At 46.1% G+C, this 18,028-nt stretch overlaps 2 protein-coding genes across 6 annotated transcripts; both read right to left on the bottom strand.

Moving 5' to 3' along the window:
• Positions 1-890: 890 nt before the first annotated feature.
• Positions 891-7,262, bottom strand: myh6 (myosin, heavy chain 6, cardiac muscle, alpha). 3 transcript variants are annotated; one of them, XM_029849531.1, is made up of 3 exons: positions 1,451-7,262; positions 1,338-1,366; positions 891-1,026 (listed from the first exon to the last, which is right to left on the bottom strand). In XM_029849531.1, the coding sequence occupies exon 1, from the start codon at positions 7,248-7,250 to the stop codon at positions 1,452-1,454; it is 5,799 nt and encodes a 1,932-aa protein (XP_029705391.1). In that variant the 5' UTR covers positions 7,251-7,262; the 3' UTR covers positions 891-1,026; positions 1,338-1,366; position 1,451. The 3 variants fall into 3 exon arrangements, with proteins under 3 accessions (XP_029705391.1, XP_011616916.1, XP_011616917.1); XM_011618614.2 differs by lacking the exon at positions 1,338-1,366; XM_011618615.2 differs by having other exon boundaries at positions 891-1,366.
• Positions 7,263-8,531: 1,269 nt separating this feature from the next.
• Positions 8,532-16,662, bottom strand: LOC105418661 (serine/threonine-protein kinase PAK 6-like). Of its 3 annotated transcripts, XM_029849581.1 has the most exons (12): positions 16,402-16,662; positions 14,800-14,971; positions 14,356-14,695; positions 13,221-13,482; positions 12,617-12,839; positions 12,016-12,516; positions 10,887-11,324; positions 10,669-10,802; positions 10,476-10,602; positions 9,848-9,973; positions 9,409-9,543; positions 8,532-9,183 (listed from the first exon to the last, which is right to left on the bottom strand). In XM_029849581.1, the coding sequence occupies exons 5-12, from the start codon at positions 12,815-12,817 to the stop codon at positions 9,016-9,018; spliced, it is 1,830 nt and encodes a 609-aa protein (XP_029705441.1). In that variant the 5' UTR covers positions 12,818-12,839; positions 13,221-13,482; positions 14,356-14,695; positions 14,800-14,971; positions 16,402-16,662; the 3' UTR covers positions 8,532-9,015. The 3 variants fall into 3 exon arrangements, with proteins under 3 accessions (XP_029705441.1, XP_011616914.1, XP_011616912.1); XM_011618612.2 differs by lacking the exons at positions 13,221-13,482; positions 14,356-14,695; positions 14,800-14,971 and having other exon boundaries at positions 9,848-9,940; XM_011618610.2 differs by lacking the exons at positions 13,221-13,482; positions 14,356-14,695; positions 14,800-14,971.
• Positions 16,663-18,028: the final 1,366 nt, after the last annotated feature.

The raw sequence follows: 18,028 nt of genomic DNA on the forward strand, positions 1-18,028 counted from the left end.
TAAAGACCAGTTTGGTGACTAACCAGAGGTCCGTATGCTTGCATTAGCATGACAGTTGTGCAGGGAAGGGGGCTTGTAGTCTTCTCCCCGGGTGCTGTAAACACAGTGCAGTGTTTGGTTCTATGGGTCGGCATGTCCGCTCCCCGACGTGCTGCAGATTCAGTCCTCATGCTACAGATGATGAGAAGAACCTTTGGCTAATCACTGACTGACTGAAAGTTCAGCAGCAGCAGAGTTCATTTTAATTAAGTCGAGGTTACTGACGGATCTGATGAGCAGAAACATTGAGACCAACTCTGAAGAGTCAGTGGACAAAGGGGTGACATCAGGACTGGGACACCATTACTTCCTGGGACCTGTATGTGATGTGTAACTCAACAACAGCGTAGCTCCTCTGGAAGCTTTTTGATGAAGGCTGCGCTAACATGACTCAACATTTTTTATTTTGCTGTCAAAGGTCATTGGGTCAAAGGTCAACTCCAAACATGTGTTTCAGTCAGCTGTTTCTGTTGAAGGTCTTTGTGATCATTTATTGTAATTTCTTTGAAATAAAACAAATGTAAAAAGTAGCAGAATTATGAATATCAGGCAAAAAAACATAAGATTTTAATGAAATGTAGAGCACATTTTGGACTTTGGGGATTTAAAGGAGCAGTATGTAAGAAATGAATGTAAAATAGTCGGAAAATGTCGCTGATATGTCAGCAGACATTAAGGCATCGTGTTAATTTTGAATATTGTTATAGAAATTCTGGCTCTTCTAGCTGGTACCCTAACTAGCAACCTCTGCTCTTGGGAATTGTTATTGCAGGACCAACTCTGGACACAAACTTACATACTGCTCCTTTCAATTCTAACCAGAAAACAGAGACAGAAAAATGGACCATCAAAGGAAAGATGACATGTTTATTGATGTTTAATATGGAAGTCTGTTGGAAAATTAACTGTTTAATATTTATATTTCTCATAATTTCAGCCACAGTTGTAACATTTTTTTCATTTTAGACTCAAAATGTGAGGCAGCACCTGGGAAGAGAAGAAAGTATGTGTTTTCAGGCCAAAACAATCAAGTTTTATGCATGCTGTTGATAAATACTTATATTTCATAATAACTTCACTTGGCAAAAACATTTACTAATGTTTATATGTAATTATTTTGTAATGATGCAGCAAAGTTTTAATTGTCTCTGTGTGATTTAATGTGGACATCATCTCGATGAAGATTATTTGGCTTCCAAAAGAAACAATAAACAATATGATGTTGCCGACACTCATTAATTGTTAATGAGCATGAAAGGCAAAAATGGACGCTGGTTACGGTGGCCCTGAAGGCTCACTTGCTGGACGGTTGTCCCACCAGGAATGTCTGTCAGTCAAGAGCAGAGATGTGAAGCATCAACACTAAACTTTTAGCCTTTATCTTTTAGCAAAGTGAATATCTTCCACCCACCTCACTCATCCAGGCCCTTCTTGGTGGAACCGTCCCGGGTTTTGGCCTTCAGCTTATTCACCTGGGACTCAGCAATGTCAGCCCTCTCCTCGGCCTCCTCCAGCTCATGCTGCAGTTTGCGAAGTTTAGCCATGTTGGCGTTTCCCGCCTCCTCAGCCTCCTCCGCGGCTCGTTTATAGGACTTGACTTTCAGCTGCAGCTTGTCTACCAGTTCCTGGAGGCGGGCCATGTTCTTGCGGTCCTCTTCAGTCTGGTAGGTGAGCTCCTTGAGGCGTCGCTCATATTTGCGGATCCCCTTGATGGACTCTATTCCCTTTCTTTGCTCCGCCTCCAGTTCACTCTCCAGCTCTTTGATGCGAGTCTCCAGCTTCTGTAGCTGCTTCTTGCCACCCTTCATGGCCACCTGCTCAGCCTCATCCAGCCGATGCTGAAGGTCTTTGATGGTTTGCTCCATGTTTTTTTTCATGCGCTCCAGGTGGGCACTGGTGTCCTGCTCCTTCTTCAGTTCCTCAGCCATCATGGCAGCATCATTGATGGCTTTCTTGGCTTTCTCCTCGGCATTGCGATTTTCTTGGATGGCCTCTTCCGTCTCTGTCTGGAGTTGCAGCAGGTCAGCTTCATGCTTCTTCTTCTGGTTGAGCAGGCTGGTGTTCTGGGAGTGCAAGAGTTGCATGCGCTCAGTGATATCAGTCAGCTCCTGCTCTGCCAGCTTGCGGGTTCTCTCCGTCTGCTCAAAGGCAGCTCGGACCTCCTCAAGCTCGGCCTGGATTAGATTGTGTCTGCGTTCCAGGAGAGCAGTGTTCTCTCTCATATCATCATTAGCATGATGAGCATCATCAAGCTGCATCTGAAGATCCTTCATAAAGGTCTGGAGGTTCTTGATTTGTTTCTGGGCATCAGCTGCCTGTCTGTTTGCTTGGCTTAGCTGGATTTCCATCTCGTTGAGATCACCCTCCATCTTCTTCTTTAGTCTCAAGGCCTCATTGCGGCTCCTCGTTTCAGATTCCAGTGAGGACTGAAGTGAATCAAGCATGCGCTGGTAGTTCCTCTTGGCCTGCTCCATCTCTTCATCTTTTTCTGACAGCTTGCGCTCCATGTCAGCCTTCACTTGGTTGAATTCCAGCTGAGATCGAAGGATCTTGCTCTCTTCATGCTCCAGAGACCCCTCAGCCTCCTCCAGTGCGGTCTGAAGCTCTGATTTTTCTTGTTCGAGCTGTTTCCGCATTTTGTCCAGCTCATGAGCACTCCTACCACCTTCCCCAAGCTGGTCAGTGAGGTCAGAAATCTCTTCCTGGAGGTTCTTGTTCTCTCTCTTTGTTGTCTCAAGTTGCTCAAGACACTCTTCATAGGCATTCTTCAGTTTGAAGAGTTCAGTGCTCAGAGAACGAGCCTCCTTCTGGGAGGCCTCCAGCTCACATTGAGACTCCTCAAACTTCTGCTTCCACTCAGCCATGATTTTGTCAAACGATCGCTGCTTCTTATCGAGTGCTGCAGATGCTGCATTGGCTCTCTCCAGGTCCAGCATCAGGTCTTCTATCTCATTTTGGAGACGATGTTTGGTTTTCTCCAGAGAGGAACACTTCGCATTCACAGCCTCGATGGCCTCCTCAGCCTCCTGAAGTCTCTGAACCAATTTCTTTTTTGCTTCTTCTAGTTCCTCCATTCGCTGGATTCCATCAGACTCATATTTTGTCCTCCATGTTGAGACCTCAGTGTTGGATTTGGAAAGAGCTCGTTGCAACTCAGCTTTTGCCTCTTGCTCCTCCTCAAACTGCTCTCGGAGCAGATCACAGTCATGACGAGCCGACTGGACAGCATGCGCTAGAGCATTTTTTGCCTTGACTTCTTCTTCCAGTTGTCGACGAAGATCTTCGACCTGCTGGTTGTAGGACATCTTTGCTCTGGTCAGCTGTGATATTAGACATTCCTTCTCCTCTAGTCGACGGCCAAGCTCGCCATTCTCGGTGAGAAACTTGGCCCTCTGTGTAGTCAGGTCACTGATGGCCCTTTGAGCTTCATCCTGTTTGTTTTTGTATTCGTTCATGCTGTCTTCCATCGCACGACACATCTTCTCCATATTAGACTTGGCCTTAATTACAGTCTCCATGTTGGAGCACAGGTCATCCAATTCCAGTTTCAGCTCACTCTTCTCTTTCTCCAGCTTCTGCTTCACCCGCTGTAAGTTATCGATTTGCTCACCGAGCTCAGCAACACTGTCGGCGTGTTTCTTCCTGAGGGAGGCGGCAGTAGACTCGTGTTGGAGTGTAGATTCCTCCAGTTCTCGCCGCAGCTTCTGAAATTCAGAGTCCCTCTTTTTGTTTAACTCTACTTGTGCGGATGTTGCTCCTCCAGCCTCCTCAAGGCGCTCGCTGATGTCCTCGAGCTCGCGAGAAAGATCAGAGCGCTGTTTCTCAACCTTGGCTCGAGCTGCACGCTCAGCATCCAGCTCTTCCTCCAGTTCTTCAATTCTTGCCTGACTCTCTTTTACCTTTTTATGGAGCTGATTTGTGGAAACTTGCTCATCTTCTAGTCTTGAATTCATTTGGACAGTTTCAAAGTCTTTCTTCTTTAATTTTTCCTCCAGCTGCTGTTTATCATTTTCCAGGTCCATCAAGCTCTCTTGCATCAGCTTAAAGTCTCCTTCAAGCTTCCTCTTTGATCGCTCAATGTCCATTCTGACTTTCTTCTCCTGCTCCAGTGAGCCCTCCAGATCATCCACTTGTTGTTCGAGCTTGGCTTTGGCTTTGGTCAAACTGTTGGCTTTGTCTTCTTCACTCTGAAGATCATCCAGTGTTTGCTGGTGAACTTCCTGCAGTGCCTTCTTCTCTTTGGTTAGTTTCATGATGTTGTCATCCTGCGAAGCCATCTCCTCTGTCAGATTTTTCACCTTATTTTCTGTTGCATGCTTTTCTTTCTCAACCTTTGCCAGAGTCAGCTCCAGGTCATCTATATCTTTCTTTAACTCGGAACATTCATCTTCGAGCTTCCGTTTCTTAGCAGTGAGATCTGCATTGATCTCCTCCTCATCTTCAAGCCTCTCTGTAATTTCCTTGAGCTTGGCCTCCAGTTGAATTTTGCTCTTTATCAGCTGTTCGCAGCGTTCTTCGGCATCTGTTAGCGTATCCTGTTCAGACTGAATCTGCAGAGTCAGGTCATTCTTCTCTTGGAGAAGAGTAACTATTTTCTCCTCCAGTTCTTTCCGCCTGGTTTCTGATTTTTCCAAAGCTTCTTTCAACTTGTTGAACTCATCTTTCATGCTGGCCATTTCCTTCTCAGCCTCAGCACTCTTTAACAGGGGCTTGATCTTGAAGAAAAGCTTCATCCAGGGCCAGTTCTTCACGCCCAAGAAAGAGCGAAGGTTCCATTGGATGACCATAAGAGCATCTCTGCGTTCCAGCAGCTTAGCAAACTGCACCCTCATTAGGATTCCCCGGGCATTAGCCTGGATCCTGGTGAGGATCCGAGAGAGTTGTTCATCTCTCATCTCCTCGAGTGTACCTAGTAAACCAGCCTTAAAGAAGACCTTTGTGTGGCCAAACCTGTACTGTGTGTGATCAATGTCCAGAGATCCCAGTAACTTTTCAGCACTCTTCTTGCAGTCAATGAACTGCCCTTCAGGGATGGCAGAGGCATTCAGGATCCTGTAGCGTTGTTTAAAGTCGCCATACAGAACTCTATTAGGGAAGCCCTTTCTGCAGATCCGGATGCCTTCCAGAACTCCGTTACAGCGCAGCTGGTGCATGACAAGGCAGTTGTCCATGACCCCTGGGGTTTTCCGCTCATTGGGAATCAGACAGCGTACAAAGTGGGGGTGCGTTGTCTTTAGGTTGGTCATCAGCTTGTTTAGATTTTCCCTGTGAAGCGCAGACACAGTTTGGAAGGAGGAACCTTTCTTCTTGGCCCCTTTGCCTCCTTTGTCACTGCTGTCAGATGAGAAGGTTGAAAACAGCACACTGAGTAGTTTCAGGGACGACTTCTGGTAAAGACCAACCACGGTTTCATTTAGAGGGTCTTTGTTCTTCACCAGCCAGTTGGTGATGTTGTAGTCCACTGTTCCTGCATAGTGAACCAGGGCAAAGTGAGCCTCTGCTTTCCCCTTTGCTGCTCGTGGTTTTTCAAACATTTTGTTCTTTCCCAAATGATTATCATAGAGCTTGGACTTGAAGGTCTGGTCACTGGCTTTGGGGAACATGCACTCCTCCTCCAGAATTGAAAGAATTCCCAGTGGCTTTTCGATGAGGTCAATACAAGCTTGCAGGTCCATCCCAAAATCGATGAACTCCCAGTCGATACCCTCTTTTTTGTACTCTTCTTGCTCAAGAACAAACATGTGATGGTTAAAAAACTGTTGCAGTTTTTCATTGGTAAAGTTGATGCAGAGCTGCTCAAAGGTGTTATAATCAAAGATCTCAAATCCTGCAATGTCCAGCACTCCTATGAAGTACTGCCTGTGCTGTTTTGTGTCGAGGGATTGGTTGATTCTCACCACCATCCAGTTGAACATCTTTTCATATACCGATTTGGCAAGAGCACCGAGGGCATAGTAGACTTGGTCCACGCTTTGGCCTTTGGTGACATATTCATTTCCTACTTTGACTCGGGGGTGGCACAGCCCCTTGATGAGGTCCGCGGAATTCAGTCCCATGAGATAAGATGACTTATCCGCAGCTTCTGTCCCATCTGGCTCAGCCTGCTCTTCACGTTGCTTCTGCTTGAACTTCATATTACCATAGTGCATGATTGCACCCGTCAGTTTGTAAACCCCCATCTTCTCTTCTGGAGTGAAGCCCAGAACATCAAAGGCACTATCAGTGGCCATCAGCTCTTCTGAGTCATTGATGGAGGCAACCGTCACCTCTCCTTGGGAGATGTAGGAGTAGTCGTATGGGTTGTTGGTGATAAGTAACATGTCCAGAAGCTCTGGCTTTTGATTGGACAAGATCTGATAAAAGATGTGATAATTTCTCTCAGCTTTCAGCTGAAAGGTGACTCGCGACTTCTCCAGTAGATACGTCTCAATGTCAGCAGAGGAGAGTTTGCCACTTGGACCAAAATGAATTCGTATGAATTTTCCAAATCTTGAAGAATTGTCATTTCTCAACGTTTTTGCATTGCCGAAGGCCTCCAGGGCGGGATTTGCCTGGATGATCTGATCCTCCAGAGTCCCTTTACTGGCATCTTTTCTGCAACCACTCCCGACGGCAGCAATGCTGGCAAAGTACTGGATGACCCTCTTGGTGTTCACAGTCTTCCCAGCTCCTGATTCTCCTGTGATGAGCACCGATTGGTTCTCCCGGTCAGTCAGCATGTACTGGTAGGCATTATCTGAGATGGAAAATATATGAGGGGGGGCCTCCGTTCGCTTTTTCCCTCTGTAAGCTGCCACCACTTCAGCATCATAGACTGGAAGCCACTTGTAGGGATTGACTGTGACGCAGAACAATCCTGAATAAGTGTAGATCATCCAGGCAGCATAACGCTCTTTGAGGTTAAACAGCACAGCCGGCTCATGGAGGAAGGTGAACATTGCCATGTCTTCAATTTTATCAAATTTTGGTGGGTTCTGGGGGTGGACATCTGACTCTTTAACAGTCACTGTAGCTCCATCCTCCTTTTTGACCGTTACCATCCCTCCATCTTTGCTCTGGATTTGTCCCTTCATATATTCCACCTTCTCATCCACAACAAAGCATTCAATCTTGATGTCAAAAGCTCTGGTCTGAGCTTCAAGACGCTCCTTTTCTGACTTCCTCAGGTAAGGAGCAGCCTTTCCAAATTCAGCCATTAGAGAGTCGCTCATGGTGGACTTGCTGGTGGAAGATCGGTCTATGAAGAATGGCACTCTTCAGCAATGCAGCAGCTTTTAAAGCCTCCCTGTGGACCAAATTAGGAGAAACCCACTGAGAACAAAGCAGGAGCTGATGTTAAATTTGTCCTGGCTGATGAACCAGCTCTGTTTCAAGACCTTTAGCTGTCAGAATCCATTTTAGGAAGAGAACAGTGTCATTTTTTATCAGCACTTGGAGATTATCAGCAGCTCCTCGTGTGGACTGAGCTCCAGGAACCTGCTGCACGGGGGAAGATTCCTAACAGTTGGTCCCCCAGTTCTTCAGTGCATGTGTGTCATTGTGTATGTCTAAATATTTGTGATTATGGTTGTGGAGTTGTATTCTGTCAAGATAAAAGTTTCTATTTGAGGTACGCGAACTGCCTCAGATAAGAAAACACAAGCACTCACATTCATCAGAACACACACACTTCATGTCTGAACACACACACTTCATGTCTGATCACACAGTCACTTCATATCTGAACACATACTTCATATCTGAACACACACACTTCATATCGGAACACACAACCTTCATATATGAACGCACACACTTCATGTCTGAACACAGACACCTTATATCTGAACACACACATCCTTTCTCAACACACACACTTTATACCTGAACACACATACACATCATGTCTGAGCACACAGTTGATACACTAAATTATGATTTGATTATCCAACTATATTCAGAATATTGGAATCAAACTTAAATCAGTCACAGCTGTACCCAGCAGACTCCCAGCATACCCTCAGTACACTCCCAGGACATACCCAGTACACTCATAGCAAACTCCTAGTACACTCCCAATGCACTCCCAGCATATTGCCATCATGTTCCCAGCCCACTGACACCATAGTTCAAGATCATTCTAGATTCTTGTTCATATAAAAAATAATTCGATTTTATACTACTAATACTACATTTTATGAAAGTCAACATCTGCAGAGGGAATACTAGCAGGTTAGCTCTTTGGTTAACAGTACACCAAAGGAGCATTTCCACTGCTTGAGGTTGTTTTAAGATGCCGTTGATGCAAGTCTCCATTCCTTAAACCTCTGCCAAATGGCCATTTACAGGAACTTTTGTGGTACCAAATCGAGTCCCTGCTCCAGGGTAGATACTTAGATCAGCCCTCTATCAAGCAGGAGGTGACCCATCAGGCCAGAGGATTAGCCTAGCAGGCAGCGTTTCTCCTCTAGTTCATGGAGACCAACACCCAAACCAGAAACACAGCAGACATAAGTATTTTAACACAACAGTGTTGTTTAATATTTATTAACACACACAAGACTTCACAGATACAGCTTGCAGTGACAGCTCAGAACTAAAGAGTCACATGGACAAAACTCTGACTAAACAGTTCACAGAGCTTTAGGACATCCTCTTCTCTCAGAATATCAGCTCATACAATTTACCTCCTTCCTTGTTGTTTTCTTCATTATTATTGATACTTTTAGCGACTTGCTTGGGTGATGTCACGGTCGAAACTGTCACACAAACACTATACGGCGATCGAGACCTGTGACCTCAGACTGGAGACATGACCGTCAAGAGGACCAAGTGAGAGGAACGGTTGCTGTAAAGTTCCTGTAAAGTGCTGTAAAGTTCCTGCTCCTGCAGTGGAAATACTACTCGATACCCCCCCCTCCCCGAGTGTAGAAGTTCCTCCCTTTATTGGGGGGCGGGGCCATCTTTACCATCTTAAAACGTTTCGTCGTCAGGTGCTCAACAGAGTGACATTCGCTTGCAGTGTTTTTGCACCAGGGGCATCAGGCAGCCTGGAGAGTCAGCCTGCAGCAAAAACGGATGCTCCAGAAGGTCAGCAGAGGTCAACCGCTGCTTCGTGTCACGGGTCAACATGCAACCAAGGAAGTCCTTCAGCACTGGAGACACCTGTAAGGTCAGAGTAAAATCATCTCAGGGACTCGCCGCAGCGCTAGCAACTGTTTCAGACTTTACAACCTAAACAAACAGTGTTTTTACCTGCTTGTTCACTTTAGTCTATTAAAGAGAGCGACATTAGCACTCAGCATGCTACTCACCACAGATATGTTTAATTAAGATCAATTCTGTGTGTGTGCGTGTGTGTGAGAGAGAGAGAGAAAGAGAGAGAGAGACCCTCTGTATGTTCTTCACACTTGGTGGCGCCTCATCTCTGAGCCTCTTCATGGCGCTGATGGGCGTTTGGTTGAAGTACGGCGGCTCTCCGTCCACCATTTCGACCACCATGATCCCCAGAGACCAGATGTCCACCTTAGAGACATGAGAACACACAGGGACCCACATGGTTTACAAAAAAGACCTTTTTAGTTGAAATGTACTTTCAGTTGCACCAGTAGATCCTCTTGAATATGATCTGCTACGCACAGGCAACATTTCTGTTCTGATTCTATTGTATTTCTTTAGTGGGAAATTTGGATTAACTAGGATAAACTAGGAATCTGGCCTAGTTTTCCCAGCCTTTCCAGTGTATAGATTTGAACTGTTATGTTCTCCAAGCTATGTGTGTTTGATTGTTGCTGTGTTGATCTTTGACATTGGCCCTTTGCGCCATTACCTCAGGTCCATATGGAGACTTAGCGATGACCTCAGGTGCCATCCAGTATGGCGTCCCCACCAGAGACTTCCTTTTGGGGACGTCTTTGCTGATCTGGGCGCAGAAGCCAAAGTCAGAGAGCTTTATCTGCAGAAGAGGAGAGGGTTGCTACAGTACTGTGTTACACTTGATCTTCATCAATGATGTCAAACTGATGAGAAACTGCAGCAGTGACCTGTGACCTTTGACCTGCAACCACAGCAAAGGCTTTGTTTGTTTCTGTTCAAACCTGGTTGACAGCACTGACTCTGAGCCATAGAACTGCTGTGTCCTTTCATGTGGCATGACAGGAAACTCTCAAGCCACTACTGTAGAATGTGAATGTTTCTGAATGTTCCTGAATCATGGACCACGAATTATGGACCACGTCCCAAACATCTTCAAAATCAACTTAAAATGCCCACTGTTCTTATTAGAAGGAACCTTTAGATCTGCTGTATATGGAACCTTCAGCTTTAGCTTCTTGTGTATGGAGGGCTGCACAGAAGGGCCCCAGTTAACCCAGTGCCACTGTGTTTGTGTGTGTGTGTGTGTGTGTGTGTGTGTGTGTGTGTGTGTGTGTGTGTGTGTGTGTGTGTGTGTGTTTTACCCTCCCATCCAGGGTCAGGAGGATGGAGTCACTCTTGATGTCTCGGTGGATCACTCCCTGACTGTGAAGGTACGTCAGCGCCTGCAGAACACCCTCACACACTGTAGCTATTTGCTCCTCATTCAGCCTGAACACACACACATTACACGACATGTCTCACCACACATACAGGTACAGGTGATTATTTACTCACCTGGTTTGACAGATGATGTGGGTCAGAGCACCTCCCTGCAGGTACTCCATGATTACCCAGAGTTCCTCCCCCACCAGCGCACTGCGGTACATCTGGACCACGTTCTGGTGATGGTAATCTCTCATGATCACCACCTGACACACACACACTCGCATGACTGACTGATCGTGACAGAACCTCTGAATTCAATCACGTGGTGCGTTCGATTACTTCCTTACTTCATTGAAGAGCAGCTCTCGCCGTTGTTGCTTCCTGAGGTCCATCATCTTCACAGCCACCTGTCGACCGCTCTCACGCTCTTCGGCGATGCAGACGATGCCCGTGGAACCTTCACCAATCTTCACAAAGTTCTCCAGCATGGTTCTTGGGTCTCCAGCATCCACCACACTCTGCAGGGCTGCCTTGAATTGGTCATGAGTCACATTTATCCTTCCATCAGGTAGCAATAAGTGAGTGGCGGAGGGGCAGGTGGTGGGGGGGTCTTGTAGCTGAGATGGGTGTGGTTTAGTTATGCCTGGGATTGAGGTTGACCTGAGCCTGATGTGGCTGCTGGAGGGAGGATGGGACGAGTGCGGAAGTAACCCACGAACTGTAATCAGAGGGCTGCTTGTGCTGTTGGGTGGGGGGAGGTAGAGGGCCGAGGAGGGAGGGTGTCGCTGGAAAAATCAGCACAGGTACATCTGAGTTTATCACAGGGGTTCTACTACCAGGGTTACTGTAGACCAGATGACATAATGTTCAAATGTCACTGTTAAAACACTGTAGTAACATCTCTACTTACCTGTATTGTACAGTAGTAACACCTCTGCTGTACACTCGTACTGTAGCAACACCTGTACTATAGTAATAGCTGTATTGTAGTAAAACATGCTGTGGTAACACCTCTACTGTACTGTGGTAACTTCTAAATTGTAGCAAAATCTCTCCTGTAGTAACAGCTGTATTGTAGTATCACATGTTCTGTACTATCACATGTTCTGTAGTAACATGTGCTTCTACTGTAGTAACACAAGTACTGTACTAACACCTGTATTGTAGTAACATATATACTGTAGTAACACCTCTAAGACAGTCGCACCTGATCTGTAGTAACACATATACTGTTCTGTACTAACACCTGTACTGTAGTAGAAATTGTACTGTCCGGTAGTAACACTTGTACTGTAGCAACACCTGTACTATAGTAACGCATGCGCTGTAGTATCACCTCTACTATACTGTAGTAACACCTGTTCTGTAGTAACATCTATACTGTAGTAACACCTGTATGCGCTGCCCTCTGTTTGGATCAGGTATTGTTTTTAATCTGTCGAGTTTCTGTTTCACGTCACATCACATCACTGTTACCATGTGATTTGTCTGCAGGCCGTCAGGTTGGCATGGCGATGACAGCAGGTCCGGCGGTTGCTCACAGCTGTGGGTTTTCCCTGTCCGTGCGTCTGTGTGGCAGGAGTTTGGCTTCTGTTGATACTGCGCCTCTCTATAATGTCCAACTGTTGTCACTGTTGGTGTGGCCTCAGGCGGCGCCGATACCTCACAGGAGGACTTGGTTCTCTGCAGTGCTCCCTTCTTTTTGGGGCCAACACTGTTGCTATGTGCCCGTTGGATACTGTCTCGCCAATAGGGGGAGCTTCCTGTCTTACTGGCAGCTGCACCAGTCGGGGTTTTGTACTCATAGGACTCATCCTCTCTCAATTCTCCCAGTTGACCCATCGACTGGGCCCGTTTCCGTGATGATTGGCTGCTGCGGCGCAGAGAGTTGGAACTGATGACAGACAGGCGGCTCATCTCAGCAATGATGTGGGAAATGTAGGCACCATGTCCAATAAAGCTGCCACGAACGATTGTCTACAAAAAGGAAGCAGATTTTATTTCTGGGTCCACAGGCAGCAGGGCGGTGGTGTGAACGACAGAGGCAGTTTGAGCAGTCAGCGTCACACCGCCTCACCTTGTGGAGTTGAATCTCTGTGATCCTGGAGGGGTCCACCAGGGGGCGTGGCCTCTGCAGCGTGTCAATGACACTCTGCCACTGGGGAGGCAGGCCCACAAAGTGTCCAGATGCAGCATCAAATGACGTGTGAACGCGGTGCTGAAAGTTCAGCGGTGCCGAAATCTCTGGTTTGTGCGTCTTTTTCCTGCGACGAAACATTGAACTTCAACGTTGACGAGATCTGAAAAGAACATAGAATGTGTCATCCTCAAGAAAACCAAGAAAGACACACAAAATCACGCTGACACAAACACAAAAACATGCTCACATACGGACGCTCACACACACACACACCCTCCAGGTCACCTGAGAATCTAACAGATTTTTTTAAAATCAGTTTATTCACTGATTTTATTTATTCCTGCGTTTAAGTTTTGATGCCTTATTTCATGATATTGGGTGTGAGGAAGGTACTACATTAGATTATATTAGATTCAACTTTATTGTCATTACACATGTCACAAGTACAAGGCAACGATTTACATGTGTAAATGTGTGTGTGTGTGTGTGTGTGTGTGGGGGGGGGGGGTGTTCTGTCTGTAACAAGGTGTGTTCAACATACCTGAGTAATTAGAAACATGACCAGACAGCTCTCTGACTCAACACTCATTTGTGTTAACAGTCAAAAAATGGGGGCGGTGGCAGAGTAGTAGGGGGGAGGTGCCAGAACACCTTCAGAGCAATGCTGGAGGACCCTTGAGCAAGGTAGCGTGAACACAATGCGATGAGCTGGTAAATCACCAGGGTTCTACCCTGCCTTTTCCCACATGTAGCTGGGATGGGCTCCAGAACCCTCCCCATGACCCAGAAAGGGATAAAGCAGTCTTAAAGCAGCAAAAAAAAATAAAAAAAAAAATTCAAATTTACTAAAATATCAAATCTCCATCTCTTGTCATTATTTTGTTTCTGTCACACAAATGTTCTTCCAACATCATAAAATCGTCATGACATTCTGCCCGGGAAAACTTGTTTGTACTCAAGCTAGCTTAGCAAACTAACATCCTGGTGCTCTGTGGTCTACAAGGTTTTAATGTATGGATGCATGTGATTGGTGTTTTCTTCAGTTCAATTCATCTTTATTTATATAGCATCAGTTACAATCCAGATTATCTGGAGACTCTTTACAGAGACCCAAAGTCTGAGCCCCAACAAACAGCAAAGGCAGAAAAAAACACCCTCTAACAGGAAGAAATATTGAGCAGAACCAGGCTCACAACAAAGAAGCAATCAATCCAGCCTTGAGGGTTAGAAATTTAACCTTTGAACATCTGGATACTGATTGAACTTGACGAAATTATAAAAATGTAAAATGTGTTAAATGTAGAAACTCATTAGTAACATCCTCCCATAATGATCTGGTTCTCCAGGGCAGTGGGGAGGACGGTGGCTAGCGCATCCTCAGTGGAATCATTAGGAAAATTGATGCGTGTCCTGGTCAGGCGGGATGACGGATTTGATGTGGGCCAGTACCAGTTTTTAAAGAACTTCATTGTTATTGGTGTTAAGGCCATGGGCCAATATTATTCAGACACTTCAGCAATGTAGTTTTAAGTACTGGAGTCCCCTGCTGGTGGATTGCAGACTGAATTCGGCTTATCCCCCCCACCTTCCTTCCCCAGTGTCAAAATGGGAAAAATACTGGTTCAGTGCATCAGGCCTGTTGTTATCAGACAGTGACTGCTGGGTGGTTTTGATACCTTTCCACATGCTGTGAGGACTGTAGTTGTTGAATTGTTCCTCAGGCATCTGTTTTTGCCTTCTTGGTGCCTCTTGAGTTCCCGGCATGCTGCACCATCAGCCTGCTGTAAAACTACATTCTGTTCCATTAGCCATGTCCCAACCCTGTCGTTCATTCTTGGTTTCTGGTTTAGGGACACTTTAATTGTCCTCTCTGTCCAGTTTCATTGCTGAAGTTGATGTATCTAAGAACATATTCCCTTAGCAAACACGTCTCAGTCTGTGTCCTCCAAAGCGTCTTGCAGCAGAGCAACGACTTACTGGGACCACACTTGTGCTGTTTTGGTGACAGGTTTTGTTCTGCATATCAGAGGTTTGTAAGCTGGGATCAGTCAGAGAATCACGGTCACATCGCCCCAGATGGGGTGATGGCCTTGGCGGTGCACCAGTTGCTGTTTACTTACATCCATAGGCTTCCTCCTCTGCTCTTCCCAGAGCCTCTCCTACACTCTGCTCTGAACATAGAGCAGTCTGCCAGCTGTGCAGCAGCATCAGGAATGTTGTTGTTGAGCCAGGATTCCGTGATAAGGGTGGCGCAATAAAATGCATATTTTGCCTGTGGCGTGTGCCAGCATCCTAAACAAAATGACCAAATTTCCTAAGGCAATTTTGGGTAAATTTGCAGAGGAAAGGAATTGTTGCGATCTGCTGTTGATAATTGAGCAGAACATCTTCTTCAGGTTGCTGATGCTGATGGGCACTATTCGTCCTTGGTGTCAGATGTTGGGAAAAGGTCCCAGACTTACCACCATGTTGAAGAATTTGGGACATTTTCCCAACATCTGACACCAGGGACTAATAGCACCCATCATTAGCAACCCAAGGAAGATGTTCTGCTCAATTATCAACAACAGATTGCAACATTTCCTTGCTGATCAAAATTCCCTCAGACAGAAAATAAATCCAGAATCATAGAACCACCAACCGCATCTATACTCTCCACACCCTTATTGGAAAACATTGACATCAAAATAAATCAAAAAATCAAAAATATTTCCTGCTCTGTAGATTTGAGACTCATTGTAGGTTCTCAGTGAAGATGAAGTGAGATCACAGTATTCTCCCAGAGCCAAGAAGTAATGGAAGGAACCAGTTCTCGTCCCAACACTTAGCAAAACATTACAAGAGTGTTTAGCTCCAGACGTCACCCTCAACAACACAGATCACAGATGTCTTGAATGCAGAAGATCTGGTGCTGCTGTCCAACTCTAAAGATGGACCACAGCGACTCCTAGATCACCAGTATCACTTCTCTCAGACTTGGCCTGACGGTCAGCCTGAAGAGTTCCAGAAAAGGCCGCAGTATGATGGAATGAGACCCCAGTTTATGCTGGGCCCAACCCCCATAGAGCACACAAACACATATCCAGGATACATATGAAGGGAAGATGGAGACTGAGATGCATTTCAAGCCACACATTTAAAGACAGGAGAGACTCATTTCTCCTTAAAATCTGCTGGAAATCGTGATATGTCTGGGGAGAGTGCACCAAGCCAGCAGTACCCTGTAGCTGCTACTGACAGAGGGACAGCCAGTGGACTGGACAGACCAACAGACCAGCCGCTCTGTGGTTCTTAATCTGCATTTACTTATACTTAATGTCTGACCAGCGTTGCTAGCACCTACAGGTGTGAAGGTCCATAAACTGTTGTCTTTTGAGGTTCTGGTAAACCTGATTCATACAATAGAACTAGTCTGCTCATGCTCAAACTTGACCGGATGACCGGACCATCCAGTGATCATGGAATCAGGCTGGGGCAGAGATCCGTTCTGGACCCATGTGGTGCCCCTGTGGCTCCCATCCGATCCCACAGGACAACTACAACAACCACTTTTTCTTTGTGTTTTTTATATGATCTCTTAGAGAATCTTTTCAGAATGTTCTGTGGAACATCTGCTCAGTGTCAGTGGAGCAACTTTTCCACACACGAGGGTTAACGGAACACTGAAAATGTTAAGAATTCATGTTTTTAGATCTTTTGTTGGATAAAACTGCTACACTCACCTGTCCAGCTGAGTTCAGGTGATTCCAGGTGATTCCAGGTGAGTCCTGCTCAGACCAGGTGAGTTCCGTGAGCTGCTGACGCCCTGAGTCTCTCTCCTGTTTGTACCTCCTCCCAATGTTCACACACACCCCTCCCCCCGTTGCTCATCCCGGTCTTAAATATGGAGCAGTGGGCGGAGTTTACTTTCTTTTTGGTTTGTTGACATTAAAATCATTTCAGCCAGTTTTGTTTTCCAGCTTTTAGTCCTTATGAACCAAAATGGATTCATTGATTATTGATGGGACTGAACAATAAACAACAAAATGATTCCCCCCCACCCCCCCACACACACACATACAAGCAGCAACATGCCCCGAGGAGGAGGTGACTCCACAACAGTTCAACTCACCTCAGTTAGACTCAGTCTTACTTTCAGCTAAACCAGATATAAACAGGTAATGAGACATGTTTCATTCATAACATCAGACCAGCTCTTTTTTCTGGTGAACATACGAACCATCATGTGAATAAACATGCTACTGGGCACAGCGGTGGTCACATTAATGAACATCAGAGGAGATCAGATAATGGTGGTCCTGCCTGGCCAACCTGGTCTTCAGAATTCCTCTTCCAGTGCCAAAGATGGTGCGTCCCTCAGATCCCACTGGGAGGATCATCCTCAAGCATCTGAGATGCAGAGAGAGCGTTCCTCAGTTCTCTCTCCTATCCTCTTAAAACCTGGAACCTCAGTCTTCTCAAGTTCCCAGGTGGCAACCAAGATGAAGGAGCTAGTGATCATTTTCCAGAGGAATCCATCCATCAGCACACGGGTGAACATCCAGGGTTTGGACACTGGTGATGGAGAAGTACACATTCCTGACTGGACTGGTCTCAGCATGTAGATGTCCTGTACACCTGCTGAAGAGCATGAGGTCTTTTGGAGTGTCTAGAAAGCTACCGTCTTCTATGCTGTGGTCAGCTGCACTGGGGGCTGCACACACTGGGACAGGAAGAGAGGACTGTCCTCTATCCTGAACTGTCCACTGCACTGAGTGTGTGTGAGAGGAGGACGGTACTCAGGCTGAGCATTATGGGGGACACCTGTGAGCCCCTGGACTGTGAAGGCCCTGAGCATAACCTTCAGTTGTAAGCTGCTCCAGTCACAGTGGAGGAAGGGGCCACGACTGCAGGTCCTTCACCCCTCCATCATCAGACTGTCAACAGCAGCGTGACTAAATCTATATCTGAGATATTTAACATCTATATTGGCGATAGTAGCTACCGTTTCTCCAACCCCGGGGCTCAGGCTACTCCAGGTTACATATTTTTATGTGTATTTATGTTATGGTTCCAACACCAGAAGTGGTTAAATCGCCTGTGGTCGCACACATCATCTACGCGAGCGTCCTTTGAAAATGAATGACCGCCAGTCACCGAAGTCTCTTCTGGTGTGAATGAAGCAAGAGACTTGGATGATCTTCTGAATCCAGACTTGGTACACGTGACTCGGCTTCTGCGCCCCCTGGTGGCGAAAAGGAAGGAGAAATCCCACACGTTTAAAGTTTAAATTGATCTTATAATAACAAACACACACACTCTCATTAACACGCGCACATACGTGGACACGCACAGCCACACATGTACACA

This window comes from Takifugu rubripes, chromosome 16 (genome assembly GCF_901000725.2).
Source record: "Takifugu rubripes chromosome 16, fTakRub1.2, whole genome shotgun sequence".
Lineage (NCBI taxonomy): Eukaryota > Metazoa > Chordata > Actinopteri > Tetraodontiformes > Tetraodontidae > Takifugu > Takifugu rubripes.

Bases quoted from the DNA above. Each gene is read 5' to 3' on its own strand.
- LOC105418661 (XM_011618610.2), bottom strand. From the start codon at position 12,817: ATGTTTCGTCGCAGGAAAAAGACGCACAAACCAGAGATTTCGGCACCG. The intron at 10,803-10,886 runs GTAAGGAAGTAA...TGTGTGTGTCAG, and splicing joins GAGAGCTGCTCTTCAATGAA to GTGGTGATCATGAGAGATTA. The intron at 10,603-10,668 runs GTGAGTAAATAA...GTGTGTGTTCAG, and splicing joins CACATCATCTGTCAAACCAG to GCTGAATGAGGAGCAAATAG.
- myh6 (XM_011618614.2), bottom strand. From the start codon at position 7,250: ATGAGCGACTCTCTAATGGCTGAATTTGGAAAGGCTGCTCCTTACCTG.